At 34.2% G+C, this 26,240-nt stretch overlaps 1 protein-coding gene across 1 annotated transcript in view; it reads right to left on the minus strand.

The window, feature by feature from the left end:
* The window catches only part of ZNF33B (zinc finger protein 33B), a 46,937-nt gene extending 27,273 nt beyond the window's left edge, over positions 1 to 19,664 (minus strand). Inside the window, exons 1-4 of the mRNA XM_016131448.2 lie at positions 19,550 to 19,664; positions 18,391 to 18,454; positions 6,254 to 6,395; positions 5,890 to 5,985 (exon numbers count right to left, since the gene is read on the minus strand). Of these exons, the coding sequence (XP_015986934.2) occupies positions 5,890 to 5,985; positions 6,254 to 6,395; positions 18,391 to 18,454; positions 19,550 to 19,602 (355 nt within the window). The 5' untranslated portion in view covers positions 19,603 to 19,664. The remainder of the gene's footprint in view (positions 1 to 5,889; positions 5,986 to 6,253; positions 6,396 to 18,390; positions 18,455 to 19,549) is intronic.
* Between the last annotated feature and the right edge of the window lie 6,576 nt (positions 19,665 to 26,240).

Raw genomic sequence — 26,240 nt, forward strand, 5'->3', positions numbered from 1 at the left:
TTCCACTTTAATCTCTTTACTTACCCTACTTAAAATTACACTATTTCCTTAACATACAAAGCATAAAATCATGATATTATAAACTTTGCTCCAATGATTAAATATTTCAGAAACTCAAGAAAACTCCATGATATTGACCTCTATTTTTGCCACTTCAAATATTCTTTATTTTCTGAAGTTCCAAGCATTCTTTTTTTAATTTCCATTCTATTTAGAAAACTTCTTAGCCAAGTTTTAAAGGTATGTTTGCTAAAAACATTTTTTTAGTTTTTCTTTGTATAATAATATCTTTAGTTTCCCTTCTTTAAAGGAGAAAGAATTTTTGTTTGACAGTTCTTTTCTCTCAGTAATTGAAAAATGTGCTATTTCCTTCTAGCCTCTAAGGATTGAGATAAGAAATCCACTGTCATTCCCAAAGATAATGTTACTTTCCAATGGCTACTTTCAAGACTTTTTTGTCTTTAGTTTTCAGACATTTAATTTGATGTGCCTTTATAGCATGGATATCTTTGGATTTATCTTTTTTGGAGTTCAGATTCTTAGATGAGTAATTTTATGTCTTTTGCCAAATTTGAGACATTTTCGACCATTATTTCTTTAAATACTTCAGGTATCTCACGTCTCTCTTTCTGTAACTCTGATACAAATGTTAGTTCTTTTGTTACTACTCCCACTTTCAAAATAAATAATCCAATCTCTTTTCATAACTCCATGTCTTCCAAATTTGTCTAAGTGACACAACTATATATCCACCAATATATTAAGAATAAAATTAAATTTTTTGACAAGGCTTATGATACTCTCATCTTTTGGGTCACGACTGTCTGACATCATCTCCTGCCCCTCCTCCTGTCTACCTCAAAAACACCAAGCAGATTCCAGCCCATGGGCTTAACCGTTGCTATTACCCCTGCTGAAAACAAGGAGTATCCTCAGGTTCATACAATCATTTCATTCAAATTTTTACTCTAATGGTGATCTCAAAGTTTTCCCTAAACTACACTTCTTACATTAGCACACTCAATCAATTTAAGCCTGCTTTAATTTCTTCTACAGTTTTTACCTCCACAGAACATTTAATATACATAAATATCTGTTTGTGTTTAGTGATTCATATAATCATCATTTCTTTTTAGTGGGTGGAATAATTAAGTTCTAGTCTCTTGGCAAATTTGATTATGATAAAATCTCATTGTCTATATTCATTATATATAGATCTCTAGGGCTTACTACCTGTTGCAAGTTCGTGCTCTTAAAAAACTGCCCTATCCCTACACACGCCATCACCTGTTAACCAACATTTTACCCTCTGTTTTTACAAGTTTGACTTTTTTAGATTCCACATGTGATACGATGTATTCTTTGTCTTCCTCTCAGACTTATCTCACTGCAGTGTGCTCAAGGTCCATTCCTGTTGTCATAAAGTGGCATTCATGTTGTCATAAAGTTGCAGAATGTCCTTTATCTTATGGTTGAATAATATTCAATTATTTATATATATATATATATATATATATATCTGTGTGTGTGTGTGTGTGTGTGTGTGTGTGTATACACCACATCTTTATTTCAGCCACTGATGGGCACTTAGGCAGTTTCAATATCTGGCTACTGTAAATAATGCAATGAACATGGTAGTACATGTAACTCTACAGCCTCTTATTTTCTTTTCCTTTTGGTTCATAGCCAGAGTGGAACTGCTAATCATAGAGTAAATCTATTTTTAATTTTTGAGAAACCTCCAAATTGTTTTCCATAGTGGCTGAATCAATTTCTATTCCTACCAACAGTGTACAAGGATTCCATTTTATCCACATCCTCGCCAACACTTGCTACCTCTTGTCTTCTTGATGCTAGCCATTCTGACAGGTGTGAGGTAATATTATCTCACTGCGGTTTTAATTTGCATTTACCTGATGATTAATGATGGTGAACATCTTTTCATGGCCCTGTTGGCTTTTAGCACTATTCGTATAAACTTATTAACAAACATTAATTTTTCATTAATATAGTCTCAGCTCTTAACAAATAACTGGCACATAGTATATACTCAAAAATTATTTGAGTCAAGGAGTCCTTTGGAAACATAGGAGAATGGTAGACGTCTTCAGAATTCTCCCCTTGAAACAACAATAAGCTAAACATCTAAAACAAAACTAAAACACCCAAACTGCACACTAGCATGTCTGAATGTGTAATCTGCGCATAAGAGCTCCGTAGGTCAGAACTTCAGGTGTCGGGCAATGGACTGGAGAAATACAGAAGCTGCCTCTCGCAGCCGCCATAGCTCCTTGCAGGAGGATGGGGAGAACTGAAGGTGCGTCGACTTCCCTGATCAGCCTGCCTGGGAGTGCCAGAAATTCTATCAGCCTGCAGCAGGGCCCAGTCATCAGGGCAGAAAGTAGAGAAGTGGGACAGGATTGCAGAGAAATCGGCCCCAGTTGTAAAATGGAGGCTGAGCCGCAGCCGCCAACTCCCAACCCAGACCCCCTCCCCCACTCCCATACACCATTACAAGACAGATCACCTCAGATCTCCAAGGGAAACTGAGCAAAAGCAACCGAAACTGTTGCTAATACTGACAGGGACCGAAACTGAGAATAGCCAGTGTGATTAAATATCTACAAGAAAATAAGACATTTAAGCTTTATATAAAGAACAGATCCAAGAGGCTTAGACACCACCTACTGGAAACCAAAAGAAAAGTGCCTTCTTTGCAGCAGGCTAAAGAGAGACCTTTATATAATAAATCTTCTTTCTAGAAAAATAACAGAATACACTTCCATTAATGCCCAGGCACAGAAATTGTCCATTAAACACCAAAAACAACCAAGGTAAAAAGGAATATCAGAAAGAAACAGAAAAATCTCCAGAAAATAAGCTTACAGAAATAGAAATATGTGACTTAGGTGACAGAGAATTCAGGCTGGTACTTCTGAAAATATTCAATGAGATCCAAAATGACTCAAATCAATAATTTCAGGAACTGAAAAAACAACTAGGTGAGCAGAGCAAGGAGACTGAAACTCTCAAAAAGAACCAAATAGAACTGGAGATGAAGAACACAATGCAAGAGTTGAAAAATGAAACAGCAAGCTTGGGAAATTGTGTTGACCGAATGGAGGAAAGGATCAGTGATATCGAAGATAGAAATCTAGAAATAAATCAGAAAAGAAAAAAACTAAAGAATGAAAAATAATGAAAGAGAAATTCAAGAAATAGCTGATAGGATCAAGAGAGGAAACACAAGAATAATGGGCGTTACCAATGGCAAGGAAAAGGAGCAGGGACCAGAAAGCATTTTCAGACAAATAGTGGACAAGAATTACCCAAAACTAAGAAATGAGCTGAAGCTTAGAATTCAAGAAGTCAACTGAACACCCAATTATCTCAACCCAAAAGGGCCTTAACCAAGACACATTGTATTAAAGTTATCAAACATCAACAACAAAGACAGAATTCTCAGGACAGCAACAGAAAAGAAGACAGCAACTTATAAAGGAAAACCCATTAGATTATCCTCAGATTTCTCAGCGTAAACCTTACAAGCCAGAAAGGAATGGAATCAAATCTCTAGATACAAAATCAACGTTCAAAAATCCATAGCATTCCTATACTTGAATAACTGTCAGAAAAAAGAAGTGGAAAAAATAAATCCTTTTCCAATTGCAACAAAAAAAAATAAAATACCTAGGAATAAATTTAATGAAACAAGTGAAGGACCTATATAATGAAAACTACAAGACCCTATTAAAAGAAATCAAAAGAAGATACAAAGAAATAGAAAGATATTCCGTGTTCTTGGATTGGAAGAATCAACATAGTTAAAATGACCATATTACCTAAAGCATTATACAGATTTAATGCAATCCCCATCAAAATCCCATCAGCAATTTTTAAAGACATAGAACAAAAAAATCATCAGATTTGTATGGAAGCACAAAAGACCTCGAATTGCCAAAGCCATCCTGAGATAAAAGAAACAAGGCTGGAGATATCACTCCTCTCAATTTCAAATTAAACTACGAAGCGACAGCAATCAAAATGGCATGGAATCAGTAGCAAAACAGTCACGTGGACCAGTGGAACAGAATCGAGAGTCCAGAATTAAACCCATAGTTATACAGGCAAATAATTTTTGACAAAAAAGCCAAAAACATACAGTGGAGAAAAGAAAGCCTCTTCAATAAATGATGCTGGGAAAACTGGAAAGCCACCTGCAAAAGAATAAAACTAGACTGTTGTCTATCACCACACACCAAAATTAACTCAAAATAGATTAAGGACCTGCATATAAATAAGACACATGCAAAAAGAAAACATAGGATCTAAACTCAAGGACCTTGGACTTAAAGAGGATTTTATGAATTTGACCTCACAGGCAAGGGAGAGAAAAGCAAAAATAAATGAATTGGACTACATCAAACTCAAAAGCTTCTGTTCAGCAAAAGAAATCGCCGCCAAGGTAAAGAGACAACCATCCGAATGGGAAAATGTATTTGCAAACAATGCCTCCAATAAGAGCCTAATATCCAATATATACGAAGAACTCATATGACTCAATGACAACAAAAAACCAATCCAATCAAACAAGGGGCAGAGATTCTGAACAGACATTTCTCCCTAGAGGGCATACAAATGGCTAACAAACATATGAAAAGATGCTCAACATTGCTAGCTATTAGAAAAATGCAAATCAAAACCACCATAAGATACCATCCTCATGCATATTACTTGTTATCCTCAAGATAACAAGTAATAACAAATGCTGGAGAGGATATGGAGATAAAGGAACCCTCATACACTGCTGGTGGTACTACAAATTGGTACAGCCACTACGGAAAACAGTATGGAGGTTTCTCAAAAAGCTGAGAATTGATCTACCATATGATCCAGCAATCCCTCTACTGAGTATTTACCCCAAAGACTTGAAAACCCATATCTGAAAATATATTTGAATACTGATGTTCATAGCAGCACTATTCATGGTGGCCAGGACATGAAAGCCACCGAAGTATCCTATGATAGATGACTGGCTAAAGTAGGTGCGGTACATATATAAATGGAATATTACTCAGCCATACGAAGAGATGAAATACTGCCATTTGCGACAACCTGGATGGACCTTGAGATAATCATGCTAAGCAAAATAAGCCAGACTGAAAAAGTTGAAAATCACATGATATCACTTACATGTGGAATATAAACCTAAAAGCAACAAATGAACACGACAAAAGGAGACTCAGGGACATGGACAATGGACTAGTGCTTACCAGAGGATAGAAGGTGGGGAGAAGGGAAGAAGTAGACAGGTAAAGGGGGTCAAATATAGGGCAGTTGGGGAGGGTGAAGTGGGTAAAGGGGATCAAATGTATGGTAGCTGAAAGAAACTGGACTCTGGGTGGTAATCACACAATAGAATATATAGATGTAAAATTATAATGTACACCTGCAAATTACATAATTATATTAACCAATGTTACCCTAATAAACTTAAAAAAAAATTATGAGTCAAAAATTGAGTGTATGAAAGAATGTCTGAAAATAATTGAAATGCAGGGCAGTGGAGGTAATGTGGGCAACTGAAATTGCTTTGAAAACATACAATAATCAAGATAAACAATAGTAAAGATAAAAAGAACAAAGAATGGACTGTTGGCAGATGTAAGAATAGTAAATGTTCAAAAAGTGAATTAAAAAGGAGGACATCCTTTGTGGGAATGATATCCGGAAATCTGCTTCAATAATCATTATTCTCAATCACATCCAAAGGCTGGACCTCGAAAGAGATATTCTTGAGAAAACATTTCAAAGTAGTCAACCTGTGGATTAACCACAGGAAAATAATAAATCCTCTGATGTTCATCTGTGCAGTACACATTAACTCACCTGGGAAACTATGGCTTGGGAATTCTTTCTCCAATATCCATGGCTCCTCTCCTTGCTCCAGTCTGAAGATCACTTCTGGTTTGGTAACACAATACCCTGTCAAAGTAAAATAATGTAGGACTTGGACAAGGCAACCTAGACTCCATGGCCTCGAAAAGAGGAGGAAGCTTCTGGAGTTGCTTAATAAAGGGGCCAATGAACATTTCACTGGAGAGGTAAACACATATATATTCCTGGTACCCAAAAGTGATCAATCAACACTGAATTCTAATCTTAACTATCATTAAACTCTAGAGTGTCTGTATGCTTCATAATTAAAAGAATTTTAAAATGCTACTTAGAATTACATAATAAAAGACCTTACCCACTGAGACAAGGTTGCTGTAGTTCTCCAACATCACATCTCTATACAAGGACCTCTGAGTTGGGTCCAGGTGCTGCCACTCCTCCTGAGTGAAGCCCACAGTCACATCCTTAAATGATACTGATGTAAATTTCTGTTCAATCTGAAATGTTCAAAATTAGGTAACATGGAAAAAGATATATAAGAACTAATCCGTACCATGATTACCATTCACAGATTATCCAAATGAATATAGAATATTTTGCTTTATACTCTGGACGAAGAAGAGAAATCATAATAGAAATATTCTGCCATTGCATTAAGGTATTATTCATTTAAAAAAAATTACCAAATCCCCACAACATACCTGGAACTATTCTAGCTAGTTCTTGGAAGCACTAAAATTAATCAACATCTTGTATTCAGAAACATATAATCTAGTAAGAAAACATATATAGTAATAAATTAAAAATGCTATGGTCAAAGTACACACAAGACAGATTAATGTAAATGAGGAGCAAAATTAGTTCTATTTTGAGCTTCAGTGAAGAACAGCTGTTGGATGAAGAGTAATACTGTGTTCCTATGAGCATAGGGCCATGACACAAGCAAAGACCTCTAACACACTCAGGAAATAGGCAAAAGGACAAACAGCACAGGAGGAGTTGAGAATACAGCCTGGAGCTATGATGAGAAAAGGGGCTATGGATGTATTCGGGAAATGATTGCGGGGTAATTCAGATCAATAGTTTCCAAAGCACGTGATTACTTTCCACCTTAAAGAATGATGGAAATTATCACCTATAATGTAGCCTCTGGAAAACTCCACTGCACACTTGTGAGAAAATATAGTGAACATGGGTATGTCTGTATAAAAATAGTTTTGAATTCAGATTTTTTGAAAAGGTCTTGAGGAATCCTCACAAGGGACCCTGGTGAAAAGAAGCTGGAAAAACACACACATTTAAATAAAGTGAACAGATTCCTTCACTCTGTGATCCTCTCTAAGCCTCTAATATGTTACTCTATATTTTAATTGAGGAAAAGACTTCAATGTGTAGAACTCTCTAATTTACAGGAATATGACACTACTATAGTCATATTCTATACTCTACTATACTATACCCACTTCGCCCTCTAGATTTTTTTTTCTCAGAATATTTAGCAGAACTGATTTGCAGAAAACTATACTTGAAAGTAGATGCTTTACAGATATATTGGGAAGCAAGCTGTTTTGGGGTACTGGTGCTTTCCTAGAGGAATCATCAATCAAGTTTTACTATGTCCTGCAGGAAGTAAGAGTTCTAGAGCTGACTGGAAGAAACTGTGATCCAAAGACAATTAAGGTTTCTGAATGACTCAGGCAGTCTGAGCACCCATAAAACTGACCAGATTGCTAATTGTACAGCTGCTGTCCAAGGATGAAGCCCTCTAGGTGTTCAGAGGTACAGGCCAGAATTTAGAGGCATATTTGCTCAGGATAAACTTAGTGGCTAGAAACGAAAGAAAAAAAAAAGAAAGAAAAAGAAAGGAAAGCTCTACATCTTACTAAGTGAACACATTTAATAAGAGAAAGCAACTTGGGAAGATTTTGAGTTTGAACTAAAGAGCTCAAGCTCGAGCATTTGGCCTGGCATTGGTCTAATACTTTAAAAAGTATGTGGCATGAGTTATTGCCTCCCTGCCTGCAGTATATTGAAATACGGAAATTATCCACCCATCATACGGAACTCCAGCTTGAAATCCTTAGTACCTTGATGACACATTTTTCATTATACATTGCCTTCTAAAAATTAAATTTAAAAAAATTTTGTGAGAAAATTACCTACTTTAAAGATGACTTTTTTCCTTTTCATTGTTTTCATTTAAAAAAAAAAATCATTCAGATTACTAAGTACCAGTAACTTTTTAAACTCTTTTTGATCCTGCATATAGCAGTAAACTAAATTAAAAATGTTTCTGTCCCTTAAATAGCTTAGAGCTTTTTGAAGGCAGGATTTTTCCTGAATTACATGTTACTCTAAATTCTAGGAAACATTTATCAGTGATAATGTGTCTCTGTTCCATGGATAAAACCAACCAGACTCCAAGACAAAATGAGTTTATACATGTGAACAATTTCACAAATGCAAATTATTACAAAAGAAACCTCAGAGATAAATACTTCCCAACAAAACCAATAGAATTGCCCAAAGGTGTCTAAGGCTCACTATCTTACAGAATTCAGAACTTCTAATATGGAGTTCAGCATTCTTTGTCAATTTCCAAAAAGAAAAAAGAAAATTTACAGTATAACTCTTCCAAAGCATAGTGAGATGTTACTTATTATTAAAGCATTAGTTTTTTAAAAAATTCAACACTACAGAAGTTCATATTTATAAATTATATAAGTAAACTATCAATACATTAAAAATTTCAATTTTCTTTATATTTAGACTTAAAATTGTACAGAGATGGCCTAATATTTTATTTCACTGCAATAAATATTCTACGTTCTAACTTCAATTCAGAGACAATAATGAAGATGTGTAGAAAATGAAAAGGAAAAGATTTTGGAACTATTGTACTTGAAATTTCTGCAGACTATATAAGAGAAGATACCCAACTGGATAGCTTTGATATCATCTAGAGTGTACACTTTTACTTGAGATAACTGTTGTAGAGAAAGGGAAGCAAAAGAACAGATTTGAGCATATACTAAAATTGTTACCAGGTTTTTTATTTACAGAATCTATTCCTTTTAAAAATAGAAAAGCTAAAAGGACAAAACAACACCACTTACATGAACTAATATAGTAGAAATTGGGATGCAAATAGGACACTGATAAAAGGGGAAAGCAATAGAACTGGTCATCCATTCACTAAGCAGGAAAGAAATGTTTCCTCAGGGATTTGCATGAACAGATATACAGATACTGGAGTCACAAAGCCAGCCAGAAAAGTTGTGAGAAAACAGAACTGTGTCCTTCATTTTAGCAAAATAGGTCTTAGATATAATAAATTTGAAGCACAATACTGTAGATCTAGAAATGAAAATAAAGATTTGGTAGACATTAATAACAATACCAGAGGGAAGGGGAGGAGGGTAGGTAGTTAAGGATAAAAGGGGTCCAATATTTGGTGGCAGAAGGAAATTTAACTTTGGGTGGTGAACACACAATGCAATATATGTATATATGTATTTATATATATATGTATATATACACACACATACACATATATATAACTTATTGGTGAATTGTACACTTAAAACTTATTTGATTTTATTAACCAATGTCACCCCAAATAACATAAATAAATAAATAAACAGATAGCTAGATAGATAAATAAATAAATAATTTGGTGGGGTTTGAAGTCATCAAGAATGTATTTGATAGCTCTCAAGGAACTAAGAGACAGAAGAGAGAAAATAAACAAGAATGCAACCTGAGGGAAAATCACTTTTTAACAGGCTCACAGAGAAAGAATGAGCTATGAACATCATGAACAAATTTTCTGAAGGTGGAAATAAAAATGCGAATGAACAGTTTTAAAAACTAAGAGATGATATGATCATCTCAGTAGATATAGAAAAGCAGACAAGAAATACTCTTGGCAAACTAAAAAAGATTTCCTCAGTGGGATAAAAGACTTTTTCAAATACCTACAGCAAACATCACATTTAATGGGGAAATATGTAAATTGTTCAGCTTAAAACTAGTACCAACATAAGGCTGTCTTCTATCTCCAATTTTATTCAATCTTCTTCTAAAGTTCTTAGTGTATTATGGCAAAACAAAGAAAACCCAAATTAAGTATCTAAAATAAAAATTTTAGAAATTAGATGCAAGTTCAATATAACAAATTTCAGAAAATTAAAAATTTTAATGGTACAATTAATAATAGCATAAAAATATGAAAATCTCTACAAAGAAAATTATAAAATATAATAAAGGAAAATAAAGAAGACCTAAATAAATGGAGAGATATAACAGGTTCCTAGATAGAAGGCTCAACACTATAAAAATATTAACTTGTTCCACGTTGATATACAAATTCATAGCAACCTCAAACAAAATCCCAGCAGTCACTTTCTTGGATGTTAGGCAGGCTAATTCTAATATATGTGAAAATGCAAAGGGCTAAGAAAGACAAAACAATCGTGAAGAAAAATAAAGCCAGAAAAATATAGCAAGTATAATTAATCAATACGCCATAATTAAAACATAGTGTGATATGGGTATAAGAATTTTCAAAAGTATACACAGAATGGAGAAGAGTTCAAAAACAGACCCACACATATAAGACCACATGATTTATGATAAAGGTAACAGAAAGATAATCATTTCAATAAATAGTGCTAGTTTAATTATATTTATTGCTATCTTAAGTATAAGCAGAAATTCATTTTATACATTATATATATTATAGATATATATCTAAATCTGAAGAGTAAAACAATAAAAATTTCAGAAAATGCTATAAGAAATACCTTCAAGACCAAAGATTTTTAAAACAGAAAACAAATTATATTAATCATACTATATTAAGAACCTACCCTTATCAAAAGACAGAAAGATAAAAACACAACACATACACTGGGAAAAAACATTCAGAATACATATGTATCTAGTTAATTTTACATATGAAATTCAATTAATATAATTCATCGATGAAGAAAATAAAGGAGATGAATCATATAATGATCTCAAAAGATGATGAAAACCATTTCATAAACATTAAAAAAAAACTTTAGATAACTAGGACTAGAATGGACATCCTTGATGTGATAATACAAAATAAATGCAACAAAAATTACATATTGAAAGGAAAGCTTTCTCTTTGAGAACAGAATCAAGACAAAGAAACCTATTCTTGCTTCTACCCCATATTACATATTCAAGAAACTAGCAATGCAATAAAAAAAAAATGGTTAAGAATTGGAAAATATAAAGAAGAGTGTCTTTATTCCCAAATTATTTCTATATATACATAGAAAAATCTAAATAATGTATAGGTGAATTTTCTGACATAATATATTAGTGCAGAAAAATTGTTAGGTATGAGATCAATATACAAAAAATAATTTTACATGTCGGCATCACATAATTAGAAAATGCAATTCAGATCTATGTATGTTAATCAAAAAACTAAACATATAAAAATAACTAATAATAGATGTGCAAGAATCTACACAAAAAACTTTAACAATTACTAAAAACTTACATAAATGTTAAGAAATACGCCATGTTCCTGTGTTAGAAGATTCAATATCAAAAAAAAAGCAATTTTTCCAAAACTTATTTATAGATTCATTTCAACCCCAAAGAAAATACCAGCAAGTATTTTGTGAATACTAACAATCATGTAACAATTGTCAACACTAACATTCATATGGGAATGCAAAGGGCCAAGAAGAACAAGGATCTCATTGAAGAAGAAAAAAATAAAGGGTATATACTACTAAACATAAATACTTTTTGTCAAATGTGGTACTGGTATAAGAAGAGACAAACCAATGGAACAGAAAGACCCAGACAGAGACATATACATTATTATGAAATATAACATGCTGCAAAACAGTGGAGAAAAAATTCTTTTAAGAATGATTCTAGATGAACTATATGCGAAAAAAAGTAAACTGACGTCAACCTCATACATAAGTGAACATCAATTCCAATAAAACACACAAAAACGTGAAAGCCAAAACAATATTTTAAAAATAACATGACCTTGGAGTTGGAAACTTACTTTAAAAAGGAAACAACACCACCACTGACAAATTTAATAAACTAATCTAGGGATTGCCAAACTACTTTTACACAGCCAGGCAGTAAATATTTTAGGCTTTGAGGGTTAGATGGTTTCTGTCACCTCATACATCAACTTCTCTATTGAAGCCACAGATTAACTGTAACGAGCAGGGAGGTATTAAAGACTGTGAGGGGGCACAAGGGAAGCTTCAAGAGTGCTAGTAACGTTTGTTTTGACCTGTGTATGAGTTATAAGGGTACTGGGTTTGTGATATAGTCATGTGCCAAATAACAATATTTCAGTCAATGATAGACCACATATATGATGGTGGTCCCACAGGATTATAAGGGAGCTGGAAAATTCCTATCGCCTCGTGACTCATAGCCATCATAAGGTCATAGTGCAAGGAATTACTCACAGGTTTGTAGTCATGCTGGTATAAACAAACTTATTGTGTTGCCAGTCATATAAAAGTTTAGCATGTACAATTATGTGCAGTACATAATACTTGATAATGGTACTAAACAACTATTTTACTAGTTTATGTATTTAATATGCTATACATTTCGTCACTATTTATAGTGCACTATTTCTACTTATTAAAAAAAAAAGTTTGCTTTAAAAGACTATGCCTTGTTAGGCTGGCAGCAGCCTCACGCACCTCGTGTTTACAGAGTCTCTTGATTGTATCATTTTCTCTTGAGCTTGATTTAATCTTATGCTGTTTTGTACAGTGACATGATGTACAGGACTGTAACCTATGAACAGGTTAAACCATATACTCCAGGTATGCATTAGGCCATACCATCTAGGTTTGTGTATCTCTATGATGTTCAAAATGACAAAATTGCCAAACAATGCATTTCTCAGAAGGAGATGTTCAAGATGACAAAATTGCCTAACAATGCATTTCTCAGAAGGAATCCCCACCGTTCAGCAGTGCATGATTATAATTCCTTAAGCTCATAAGCTCTATACTTAAGACCTGTCAACTTTTCTATATAACTACTATACATATAGAATAAGATTTATATACAACCTTCCTAGACTAAGTCATGAAAAAGTGGAAAATCTAAATAGTAAAGAAATTAAAATAATAATCAAAAACCTTCCAAAAAGTAAAAGTCCAGGATCAAATGGTTACACTAGTGAATTCTACCAAACATTCAAAGATGATTTAATACCTATTCTTCTCAAAATCTTCCCAAAAAACTGAACAACAGGCAGTAGTTCCTAACTCATTCTATGAGGCCAATATTACCTTGATATCAAAACCTGGTAAGGTTAACACAACAAAAAGAAAACTAGTAACCAATATGCCTAATAAATACAGATGTAAAAACCCTAAACAAAATACTAGCAAATGAAATACAACAATACATGAAAAAGATTATGCATCGGGATCAAGTGGGGTTCATTGCAGGGCACGAGGATGATTCAACATATACAAATCGATTAATGTGATATGCCACATAAACAAAATAAAAAATAAAAATCATATGATCATGAGTAGATGAAGAAAAACCATTTGACAAGATGCAATATCCATTTATGATTAAAACATTTAATGAAATAAGTATGGAAGGAAACTCTCTCAAAATAATAAAGGCCATCTATGACAATCCCTCTGCTAATACCTTACTCAATGGTAAAAACCTAAGAAACTTCTTTTTAAGATCAGGAACAAGACAAGATTGTCCGATATAACCACTATTATTCAATACAGTATTGGAAGTCCTAGCTAGAGAAACCAGGTGAGAGAAAGAAATAAAAGGCATCCAAATTGGGAACAAAGAAGACAACTGTCTCTTTTTTCAGATGATATGATTATATTAGAAAACTCTAAAGACTTCACAAGAACACTACTAGACAATAAACAAATACAGTAAAGTTGCAGGACACAAAATGAATGTACAAAAATCCACAGTTTTCCTATACACTAACAATGAAATTTCAGAAAAATGAAAAAAAAAATACTATTACTTTTGCAATTGAAAAAAAAGAAATAAAATATCTAGGAATAAACTTAAAAAAGCATATTAAGGACCTACACACTGAAAACTACAAGGCATTATTAAAAGAAATTGAAGAAAACACACAAAAATGGAAATATACTCTGTATTCATGGACTGGAAGGTTCAACATAATTAAAATGGCCTTATTACCTAAAGTACATACAGATTTAATGCAATCCACATAACAATCCCAATGGCATTTTATTAAAGAAATAGAACAACAAAAAAAAAAAACATCAGATTTGTATGGAAGCACAAAAGACCCCGAATCACCAAAGCCATCTGGAGAAAAAAAATAAGGCTGGTGGTATGACTCTTCCTGACTACAGATTATACTACAAAGCAACAATAATCAAAATAACATGGTACAGGCAGAAAACCAGACACACAGACCAATGGAACAGATTTGAGAGCCCAGAAATAAACCCCCATACATAGGCAAATAATTTTCAACAAAGGAGTCAAAAACATATAATGAAGAAAGAAAAGCCTCTTCAATAAATGGTGCTGGGAAAACTGAAAAGCCACATGCAAAAAAAAATGAAATTAGACTGCTGTCACCATATACCGAAAATAACTCAAAATGGATCAAAGACCTAAATATAAGAACTGAAACAGTAAATTGCAAAGAAGAAAACACAAGTTCTAAACTCACAGACCTTAGATTTAGAGAGGCTTTTAACGGATTTGACCTGAAAGGCAAGGGAAGTTAAAAGCAAAAATAAATGAATGGGACTATGTCAAACTAAAAAGCTTCTGCAGAGCAAAAGAAATCATCAACAAGAAAAAGAGGCAAACAACCTAATGCGAGAAGATATTTGCAAACAATGCCTCTGATGAGAAGCTAATATCCACAATATATAAAAAATTCATACAACTCAACAACAAAAAACAAACAATCCAATAAAAAAAATGGGCAGAGGACCTGAACAGACACTTCTCCCAAGAAGACATACAAACAGCAAACAGACATATGAGAAGATGCTTCACTTTACTATTAGGGAAATACAAATCAAAACCACAATGAGATACCACCGCATGCCTGTTAGAATGGCTATCATCAACAGGACAAGTAATAAGAAGTGTCAGAGAGATTGTGAAAAAGAAAAAAGGAACCCTTGTACATAGCCGATGGGAATGTCAATTGGTACAGCCACTGCAGAAAATAGTATGGAGGTTCCGCAAAAAATTAAGACTAGTTACCACATGACCCAGCAATCTCTCTTCTGGGTATCTACCCCCCAAATTTGAAAACACTTATCCATATAGATTTATGCACCCCATTGTTCATTGCAACAGTATTCATAGTGGCCATGACATGGAAACAAGTGAAGTGCCTCTCAATTGAAGACTGGATAAAGATGCAATACATATATACAATGGAATATTACACAGTCTTAAAATGAAATACTGCCATTTGCGACAACACAGATTTTCTGATTATCATGTTAAGTGAAGTTAAGTCAACAGAAAAAGTTAAGAATATATGATTTCACTCAGATGTGGGATATAAAACTGAAAGCAACAAGTGAACAAGACAAATATGGATTCATGGACACAAACAACATTTAGTGGTTACTAGAGGAAATGGGGGGTGATAGATAAGGGGGTCAAATATAAGATGACGGAAGGAAACTGTGGGTGGTGAACCCTCAATGCAATATACATGATGTATTATTTAATTGTACACTTGAAATCTATATCATTTTATTAACCAATGTCACCCCAATAAATGTAATTTAAAAACAAGATTTATTAAAAATAAAAATACATTTTGATTTATTGATTGAACAGGCATCAGAAAGAAAATTGAAACCTGTGTAGAAGAAAAGAAAGCATTACATATTGCTACTTGGGGAAATTATAACCTTAAATGTATATACTAAAAGACTCTAAAATAAACTTTAACAAAAAAAAAAAATAGAAAAAGTAGTTATAGCCAAGATAGCTGAAGGAAAGAATAAACATTAGAAAGAGTTAATGAAAATTATAGTGAAAGTCAATGAAACCAAAAGCCGGTTCCCTGAAAGACTAATAAAATACATGTATGTCATAAAAATTAGTCAAAAAAGGCACAAATCTAAAACTGTTAGGGATAAAAAAGCAATAAATTAGATTTTTTTTAAATGATAAAAATAACATAGACAAGTTTAAGGAAAAAAATACTGAAGAGCAGAATTACGCTAATCATTAAAAGAATAACACTTCAATCAAGTGGGGCTTGTTTCACAACACAAAGACTAGTTGTTGAGAAATGTGGAAATATAATACAATAGATCCAAAGAAAAAAGTTACATCATCATCCCCATAAAATGTTAAGAGGGCTTGTGGAAAAAACTAAATTCTTATTTTTAATAAAATAAGACTCAATGGATACTTTGTGAACATGAGAAAATGTATCTACCTAAGTCAAAAGCCAGCAGCATGCATAATGAAGAAATACAGCAGGAGTTCCTACTGAGTTCTATTTTATCAGTCCTAGGTCAGGAAGTGTTATCTTTCAATTGTGCTGCTTATTTTTTACAGATGGACCAATATAAAATTAGATCCTTTCATCTAATTTTATTTAAGGCACTAAATATTAAAATAAGTTTGGCATTTTTAGACAAAATATAGAAAAATTTCATTAGGTCCCTGGGGTAAGGAAAGCAAGAATAAAAAAATAGAAGACATCAAAGGGTTGTGCCACAATATAAAAGCTTCAGAAAATATATCATTAAGTTAAAAGACAAAGAGCATACTGAGAGAAAATGATTACTAACATTTATAACAAAAGATTGTCATTTAAAATATGGAAGGAATTCTTATAAAATTCAGTAAAAAAAACCCTGAAAAGCCATAAATTTATAAAAGTTTGCAACTCAATAATCAGACATATGAATTAACGGTTTAGCTTTTCACACATTAGCACAGAAATAATTTTTATATCTGGAGAGGAAGGAGGAAAAGTAGACTTCTAAAAAATAATAATATACCTAGAAATATTAGAAATCTTCATATTCTACAATCCAAAAATATTGATCATAGGACTCTAGAGCACTGATTCTTAAACTTACTGGGTACCAGCATCACATGGATGCCTTGTGAACATATAGATTGCTGGGCCTCCCCTCTAGAATTTCTCTTCTAGTAGGTTTGGAATGGAGCATGAGAATCTACATTTAAAATAAGTTTCCAGGTTATGTTGCTCCTTCTAGTCAAAGAACCTTACTGTGAGAAGCACTGCTCTAGAGTCTGGAGATACAATTGTGATTGTGCTGAGATAATGACAAGAATATTCAAAGCAGCATTATTTATATTACTGAAAAATGGAAAATACCTAGATGTCTACCAATAAAATACAGTAATCAGAACAGTGTGCCATACAATGGGAAAACATAGCATTAAAAAGAATAAACAACATTTGGATAGATCTTAAATCATTAATGATTTGGGGAAAAATGTGCATAATGTATACATTAAGGTAATTTATATATTTTTTAAAGCTCCCAAAACAATAAACAATATTGTTTAACTAACTTCATATCATTTTGATGCATATACAGAGATAAAATGAGAAAACTAGTAGGCAAAGGTTGAAAATCTGGAACTAAACTAGAGGCACAATGAGGAAGACTTCAAAAAACAGCCATCAGAAGAGTGGTATGAAAAAAATAAAAATAGTGGCATGAGTAGAAGACAAAGGAGCCTTTCCTAGAGAGAGAAGTCAGTAGGGTAATGCAGCAGTTGTTCAAAGAAGGCAACTACAACTAAGTCATTGGTGACCTTTACCCTGATAGATTCAAAAAAGTAAAGGGGAAAAACCAAGAATACTATGAAGTTTGACTGAGAAGCTCAGGAACATTTACCAGAGAACTTAACTTTTAACCATCTGCTGCACACCTTGTATACACAGCCTAGCTAAGATAAAATAGTTATGGAGAGTTTTTCTAACAGGCATGCAGGCCATTAATTCCTCTAGATTTTATACTATGATCAAACAAGACCATTATAAAATTCACTGCTTGAACCATTACTTGGATCCTTTTACTCTTAGTAAAGAACAGTTTCAGGAACACATTTCAGGGCTGTCACTGGAAGGTAAGTCACTATGTTTCCCTATATTAAGATTAAAAAAGATATCTCCAGGGAGTCTTTGTGTCTTGAACGGAATTTGTCTATATCCAAGTGTCCCCCTTTCTACCATGGTTATCAAAAACATCAAAGATACATTTGCAGGTTGACTTTGAAACTCTAAGATACACAATGATCAGTATATATCCACAAGCCAACTTGGTCCTGCTGTTTGTTGATCTTTATATTTTCTATGAAGTTTGATTTTTATCTTATTGCTAATTTCCCATCTTAACATACGGACTGTTAGAAATCATTCTAAGTCTATTGTAAAATAAGGGGGGACAAACAACTTACCTGGGATTTGTTCATCTTCTTCTGTTTTTGGAAAAATGTAGACAACTCTGAAGACATGCTGGGTCTGAAGAAGAGGAACTGGGTCATGAAAGATCTGATCTGCCCGGCGGCTCCTGAATTTTCCCGCTCTTTAAAGCTACACACACCCACAAATAGGAAGAATGTCAATATCCCTTGGACCTTCAGAAGGTACAAGGGGATAGTAAAAGAGTACCTATCTGACTCTGATATAATCATATAGCTTTGGGGCATAAAATTTTTTACTGGGCAAATATATATATTTGCTTCCTATGGATTTTTTATAAGTTTAAATATCCCTTGGTGTTCACAACAGAAAAAGTTTAAATGACAAGACTGATTAATTTTTTGACACCAAAAAATTGTTGTCAAAAATACTGAGCGCTACGCTGTTTATCAATTTTCCTAATGTTACAAAACCTTTAGTTATGGACTCCAGAGAAAGCTATAAAAAGCAGTGCTTTAAGGAAAGGTCTGTTTTAATTTCTTTATCTTTACTGCAATTTTTCGATAGGTTCTTTTACACACAACTTGTTTTTACTTGTGCGGAAAAGTAGGCAGTACTTGCCCAGGAGTCGAGAGATCTTAACTTTTCAGTCTTCATCACTGACAAACCTGTCGTCCTGCATTAGTCACTAACCTTCAGGAGAAAAACAATTTTTCTTTCTAGCAAATGAGACAAACTAGATAATCCCTGAAATTGCTTCCTGAAGGCTAGGGCAAATCAGGAAAGAGCAACAGCATATAACAAGATACGGTGATGGACGAGATTGGATAGCACTTCAAAACTCAGAGAGAAAAAAGAGAGAACCAAGGGAACGGTGTCTTGAGTGATAACTGTATCAGCTATTCCTGGCCAGTCCTTCTTCCCATACCACGCCACACAAGTAACTATCACACACGCGCCCCCTCCCCACAGACTAGGTTCAATCGTCACTCTTGAGCACATGCACTTCTCCTGCGGCCCGAGAACCTGGCCTCACAGACCGTGCTCGGTGCAGAGGCTGGTCACTTGGGAATTCCAGTTCCTAGGCTTGACTGACACGCCCGCACCCCGCCGTCCCAAGGGTCTGGAGAGCTCCTCTCCACCACCGGGCATTGATCGCCCCCACCCCACCCCACCCCCTACAGCCGCACGAACCTTCCTAGGCCCTCCTCCACCCCGCCAGGGCTCACCCGCCGCTCCCTTGTCATGTGACAAAGGCTGCAGAAAAGAACACACACTCGCGACCTCAGAATCGCCTTCCACACGAGGCCTGAGAAAAACAGAAGTAGAAGGCGGAAGTGCATAGAGGCAGAAGGCGGAACTAGGCATGCGCAGAAGACCTGCACGCGGAGCAGAGCATTATCCACACTATACTACAAGGCTACTTTTTCCTCTAATCTTTGCTACCAGCGTTTCTAGATTGGCGGAGAGGTGCCACCTTTGGTGCCACCAAAGCATGTGGGAAATTTGGGGCGGGGAGCACGTCTGAGTTCCAAAAGCAACTGAAACCCATGGTTCTTTCATGGACTCCCCCAAAGTTAAGGGTTGCAACTGAGTTCTATGTACTGCCAGTGTGCTGTTTAGAAACAGCTGTCAAGGAAAGGGAAACTGCCTGTCAATTTTACTTTTTTTTGACTACTAGAAAATGATCCTAACAATACAAAAAATAATATCTGACCCCATTACAGATATTCTCGGAAGCGGGCGGACAAGAAAGCTCGTTCGTCAATATCATTAAAGCAATAAACAAAATTGTAGATAAGTCAGAAAAGACAATCCAAAAAATATATATATCTTTATTCATTTATATAAACATATTTGTTCCTCTCTGACAAAATTACTTGAGTAAATGGAGGTAGAACCTTTCATAGAAAAATCAATATTCTCTGACAAAATTCCAATAAGAATCTCAAATTTTTGTGTATACTTTTTTGCTTTTTAATATATTATATACTTCACAAAAGCATTCTTAACGTCATCTGGAATAAATAAAATTCTAAATTAACAGCCAGGAAACATTTTTTTTAAAAAAATTGCCTAAGAAATATCAATATGTATAAATTGCTTTGTTATTCAAAATAATTTGGCAACTGCTTAATGGAAACACGACAGTAAAGATTAAGAGTATTTACTGACATTTATTTAAACATTTATTACTGTTGGTTTTCTGGGTTTTATGAAGAGTATTATTTTAAATCTACTATAGTAAATTAGCAGTTATTATACAATAACGGAAAGAATGCAGTATTTCAAAGAGCAGGTCATTCTCAACAATCTGGAATAAAAGTTAAATCCATAGATTACAAGAGCTACTATTCATGTGGATTCAATATTTGAAATGTTTAAATTATTAAGTTAAAGAAATAAATCCATTGAAATGGAGAAGTTGTGACACCAAAGATAGAAACCATAAATTTAAAACCTGATACATTTTATCAGAAAATAACAACTCAGTTCTAGTTTAAATATATTCACGGCAAATAAAACCAGAAAATTATATTTTTATTATCTGAAAGAAAATATGTATTAATAAGGACATCTTTAAATAAATAGAAAACTTAAAATGGGCTACAGAATTGTGCAGTAATATAATTTAACAAATGCAAATGAATAATGTATGTATGGAAATGACCATTGTGAGGTAAAAGAAATTCAAGTATTTAAGTAAAAACATGTAAGGCGTCATTTATTGAGATACAAAATTTTTAATTTACTTTTTAATTTATATACACCAAAGTTCACTCTATTTGGTGCAGTTGTGAGTTTTGAGAAATGCATGGATTTGTGTAACCACCACTGCAGTCACCTACAGAACTGATTTCCTCATTGCCTCCAAAACTCCTTCATGATACCCTTTTAAAGTCAAATTCTCTTACCATTCTTTTTTTTTATTAAATATTTTTTAATTTTTCAATTATAGTTGGCATACAATATTATATTAGTGTCAGGTATACACATAGTGATTAGACATCTATATAATTCACAAAGTGATCACCCCCAATAAATCCAGGACTTATCTGATGCTGTACAGTTAATACAAAATTATTAACTATATTCCTTATGCTATACTTTATATCTCCATGACTGTTTTGTGACTACTATTTTGTACTTCTTAATCCCTTCCCCCTTTTGCACCTATCCCCACCGCCATGGGGTTAACTCAGAACATAGCCCCTCCACATACTCAGAAGGCTGTTGGCTGCCTGGTCAGGAGACAAGGAAGGCACTACACAAAGAGTTTTGGGCAGTGCTTGTGCCCAAGAACATTTTCTGCTGCTCCCATCGACAGTATCTGCTACCGTAACCAAGCAGCACATCTTACTCCCATCCACCTCCCCCAATTAAATTACCCCTCCTTCTGCTTGCGTGCATAAAAACATTGCTTGCCTTTAGCCAGGTAGCTTTTCCTGCAGCTCCCTCTGGCCGCAGCCGAAACTTCCCTACCCTATGAGTAATAAAGAGTATGTCACACCCGTCTAGTCCTTGCTGGTGGTTTTTCTGGACTATCCCAGGTGCAAAATATTCTCTGTGTCTATGCATTTGTTCCTTGTTGTTGTTGTCCGTTACATTCCACATGTGCGCAAAATCAAATAGCATTTCTCTTTTTCTGTTGGACTTTACTCAGCACAATACCCTCTGGGTCCATCATGATAAAACTTCTTCCATCTCTTTACTTTCCATCTATGTGTCTTTCAATCTGAAGTGAGTCTCTTGTAAGCAGCCTTTATAAGGGTCTTGTATTCTTATCCTTTCAACCACCCTATCTTTTGATTGAAGCATTTAATTATTTTTCATCTGAAGTACTTGTTGTTAGATATGTAGTAATTGCCATTCTTTATTCATATTTTTGATGTATATTTTTTTCTTCTTAAATAAGTCCCTCCATTATTTCCTATAATATTGGATCAGTGGTGATGAATACCTTTAGCTTCTTCTTGACTGAAAAGATTTTTATCTGTTTTTTGGTTCTGAATGCTAGCTTTGCTGGATACAGTAATCTTGGTTGTATGACATGAGTTTTCATCCTTTTAAATATTTTGTGCCAAATCTTTTGGTCTGCAAAGTTTCTGTTGAGAAATCAGCAGACAGTCTTATAGGAGCTCCCTTATAGGTAACTAGCAAGGAGATTAAAAGCCCGAAAAAGAACCATATAGAAGTTCTGGAGATGAAGACTACACTAAAAGAGATGAAGAGTGAAATAGCAAGCTTTGGAAAAAGAGCTGACCAGATGGAGAGAATCAGTGATATCAAAGACAGAAATCTAAAAATGACTCAGAGGAAGAAAGAGAGATCAGAGAATGAAAAAAAATGGAAAAGAAATACAAGAACTAGCTGGCAACATAGGGAAAGCAACATAAGAATCATAAGTATACCAGAGGAAAAGAAGGAGAAAGGAACAAAGAGAATATTCAGACAAATAGTTGACAAAGATTTCCCAAATCTAAGGAATGAGCTGATGCTTCAAATCCAAGAAGCTAATAGAATACCCAATTATCTCAACCCAAAAAGGCCTTCTCCAAGACACATTATTTTAAAATTGTCAAAAATTAATGACCAAGAAAGAATTCTTAAGGCAGCCAGGAAAAAGAAGACAGAAGTCTATAAAGGACAATCTATATCTTCGGACTTCTCAGCACAAATTTTGCAAGCAAGAAAGGAGTGGAACAAAATATTCAAACTATTAAATGAAAGGAATTACCAGCCAAGAATAATATGTCCAGCAAAACCATCCTTTGGAAATGAAGGAGAAATATGATCTTTACAGACATACAAAAGTTGGGGAATTCTCCGCTACAAGTCCTGCTTTACAGGAAATACTGAAGGAGGTCAGCCCACCTGAAACAAAATGACAACAACAACAAAAATACATAACCATGAGTAAGACAACTAGCAGGCAGATAGAGAAAAATAGTTAAAAACAGAGTACTATGAGCTTCAACATTAAAAAGATAATTGCTATTGCAAGTTAGTAATGAATGTCCAACATACATAGGAACAGTCTGAGACAACAATAACAGAAAAGAGGAGGGAACAAAAATCCAAATTCACAATTCTTCTTTTCTTAATCTTAATGGTAACCACAAACCAATGATCCAGAATGAGATATATAACATAAAACAAGACTCAAAAGGCAAATCCACAAAACCCCAACAAATTAAAATAACAGAAACACAAGGACAAGGACACAATAGAAACATCAAGCTACCAGAAAACAAAAGATAAAATGCCTATAGGAAAACCTCATATTTCAATAATCACCCTAAAAATAAATGAACTGAACTCACTGATAAAAAGGCAAAGAGTTGCAGATTGGATCAAAACACAAACCTCAACCACATAGGGTGACTACATGGATAAGAAAACAAGAACCTTATATAGGTTGCCTACAAGAAACTCACTTCATATTGAAAGACACACAGATGGAAAGTAAAAACAAGTAAAAATATATTTCATAATGTACCTAGAGGGTGTTGTGCTGAGTAGAGTAAGTCAGATAGAGAAAGATGAATTCTGTATGATTTCACGTACATGTAGAAACTAAATAAGAACAACAACAAAAACAACAACAACAAAAAAAACAGAAACAAACTCATAGATACAGAGAATCTTTTGAAGTTTACCAGATAGGAAATGGGTTTACGGGGGAGGCAGTGAAAAGAGAGAAAGGACTAAGAAGTACAAATTGGTAGTTACACAATAGTCATGGAGATATAAAGTATAGCATAAGGTATATAGTCAATTATATCGCAAGAACTATGTACACTGTTTTTGAGGTACTAGATTTACTGGGGTGTTTTAAAATTTTAAAAAATTAAATATCAAAGGGCACTAAAGGTACTTGGTTCCTGCTGACCCTGCTCAGGGCTTCAGTGGGAACACCATTCATAAACTTTTGGAGTTATCTCAATGAGGCTATTTCCACTGGATCCACCCTGAGAGCACCCCTGACACCCTGAGTGCTAAACACACACCTCCTACCACTCTGTGGCCAGCTTCTGTGCCTTTTCCCAGGCTTGGTGGCAAGGTCAGGTCCAGTTAATGGAATGGTATCGGGGGTTGGAGAGGGAACAGAATGTAAGGGGAAAAAACCACAAACTCGACCTATAGTGCTATCTTCCAGAAAATGAGAGAGGTTTCCAATAGCCAGCCTGGTGAGTGGTAAAAATCAGAGAACACAAAAAAATACTTAATAATTCTGCCACAAGAGTGAGTAAGAAAAATGAGCAGGTGTAACCAGACAAAGACAAAAAATCCCAAATAAGTGTAATCCATTTGAAAGCAAAAGGTAAAGAATTTAAGAAATGCCTGCTACTTCAAGTGCAAAATCAACAATGCGAAACTACAAGAAATATGAAAAATCAAGGAAACATTACCAAATGACAGCAATAATTCTCCAAACGCCAAGCACAAATTTTGTGATAGAACTGATTATTCAAAACAGCTGTTTTGAAGAAACCCAAGGAGCTACAAGAAAACTCAGAAAAACAATTCATTGAAATCAAGGGGACTATGACATGAACTAAATGAGTTATTGCAGTGAATAATACTGCAACGACATCAAAGTGCATATATCTTAACAGATAAATGTTTTCAATTTTGGGGGGTAGATACCCAGAAGAGAGATTGCTAAGTCATATGATAATTCTATTCTTAATTTTTTGAGGAACCACCATACTGTTTTCCCCTGAGGGCTGTACCAATTTTCATACCCACCAAGAGTGTATGAGGATTCCTTTTTCACCACAACCTCTCCAACACTTGTTATTAATTGTCCTATTGTTGATAGCCATTCTAACAGGCGTGAGGTGGTTATCTCATTATGGTTTTGATTTGCATTTCCCTAATTGCTAGTAAAGTGGAGCATCTTCTCATGTCTGTTGGCTATTTGTATGTCTTCTTGGGAGAAGTGTTTGTTAAGATCCTCTGCCCATTTTTTAATTAGATTGTTTTTGTCGTTGTTGTTGAGTTGTATGAGTTCTTTGTATATTGTGGGTATTATCACCTAATTGAAGGTGTTATTTGTAAATAGCTTTTTTTTCATTCCATTGTTTGCCTCTTTGTCTCGTTGAAGATTTCTTTAGCTGTGCAGAAGCCTTTTAGTTTAATATAGTCCCATTCATTTATTTTTGATTTTACTTCCCTTGCCAAGACATAGAAACAACTGAAGTATCCTGCAATGGATGATTAGGATAAAGATGTAGTACATAAGAAAAGGAGAAATACCATGAATGCAACCACATGGATGGATCTGGAGGTTATCATGCTAAGTGAAATAAGTCAGACAGAAAAAAATTAAAAAAACATGTGATTTTACTCATATTTGGATATAAAACTGGAAGTAACAAACAAACAAAACAGACAAAAACTTATAGACACAGAATTTAATTTAGTTGTCACTAGAGGGAAGGTAGGGAGGTAGATAAGGGAAATGAGGGTTAAATATATGGTGACAAAAAGAGATTTGACTTTGGGTGGTGACCACACAATGCACTATACAGATGATGTATTATCGAATTGTACACTGGAAACTTACAATGTCACTCCAATAAATTTACCAAAAAATGAGTTATTTAACAAAGTGATTTTATGAATGATTGTTTGGATCATTTACTAAAAGAACAGTTTGGTAACAATGTTTATGTTCATTTACATATACCACCAAAGAGTAGAAAACACAAGTGACAGTATTTTACATGCATAGTATTTTATACATGGTATTTTAAAAGTTTCTTTTAAAATATATATTGTGGTGTAAACATATGATGAGACAATAGTATTTAAGGCAGAAAATCCTAGAATATAGTACAAAAGTTATTTAGATTAACGAGCACTATTTCCACTATAA

This window comes from Rousettus aegyptiacus, unplaced genomic scaffold (genome assembly GCF_014176215.1).
Source record: "Rousettus aegyptiacus isolate mRouAeg1 unplaced genomic scaffold, mRouAeg1.p scaffold_m13_p_6, whole genome shotgun sequence".
In the NCBI taxonomy this organism is placed as follows: domain Eukaryota; kingdom Metazoa; phylum Chordata; class Mammalia; order Chiroptera; family Pteropodidae; genus Rousettus; species Rousettus aegyptiacus.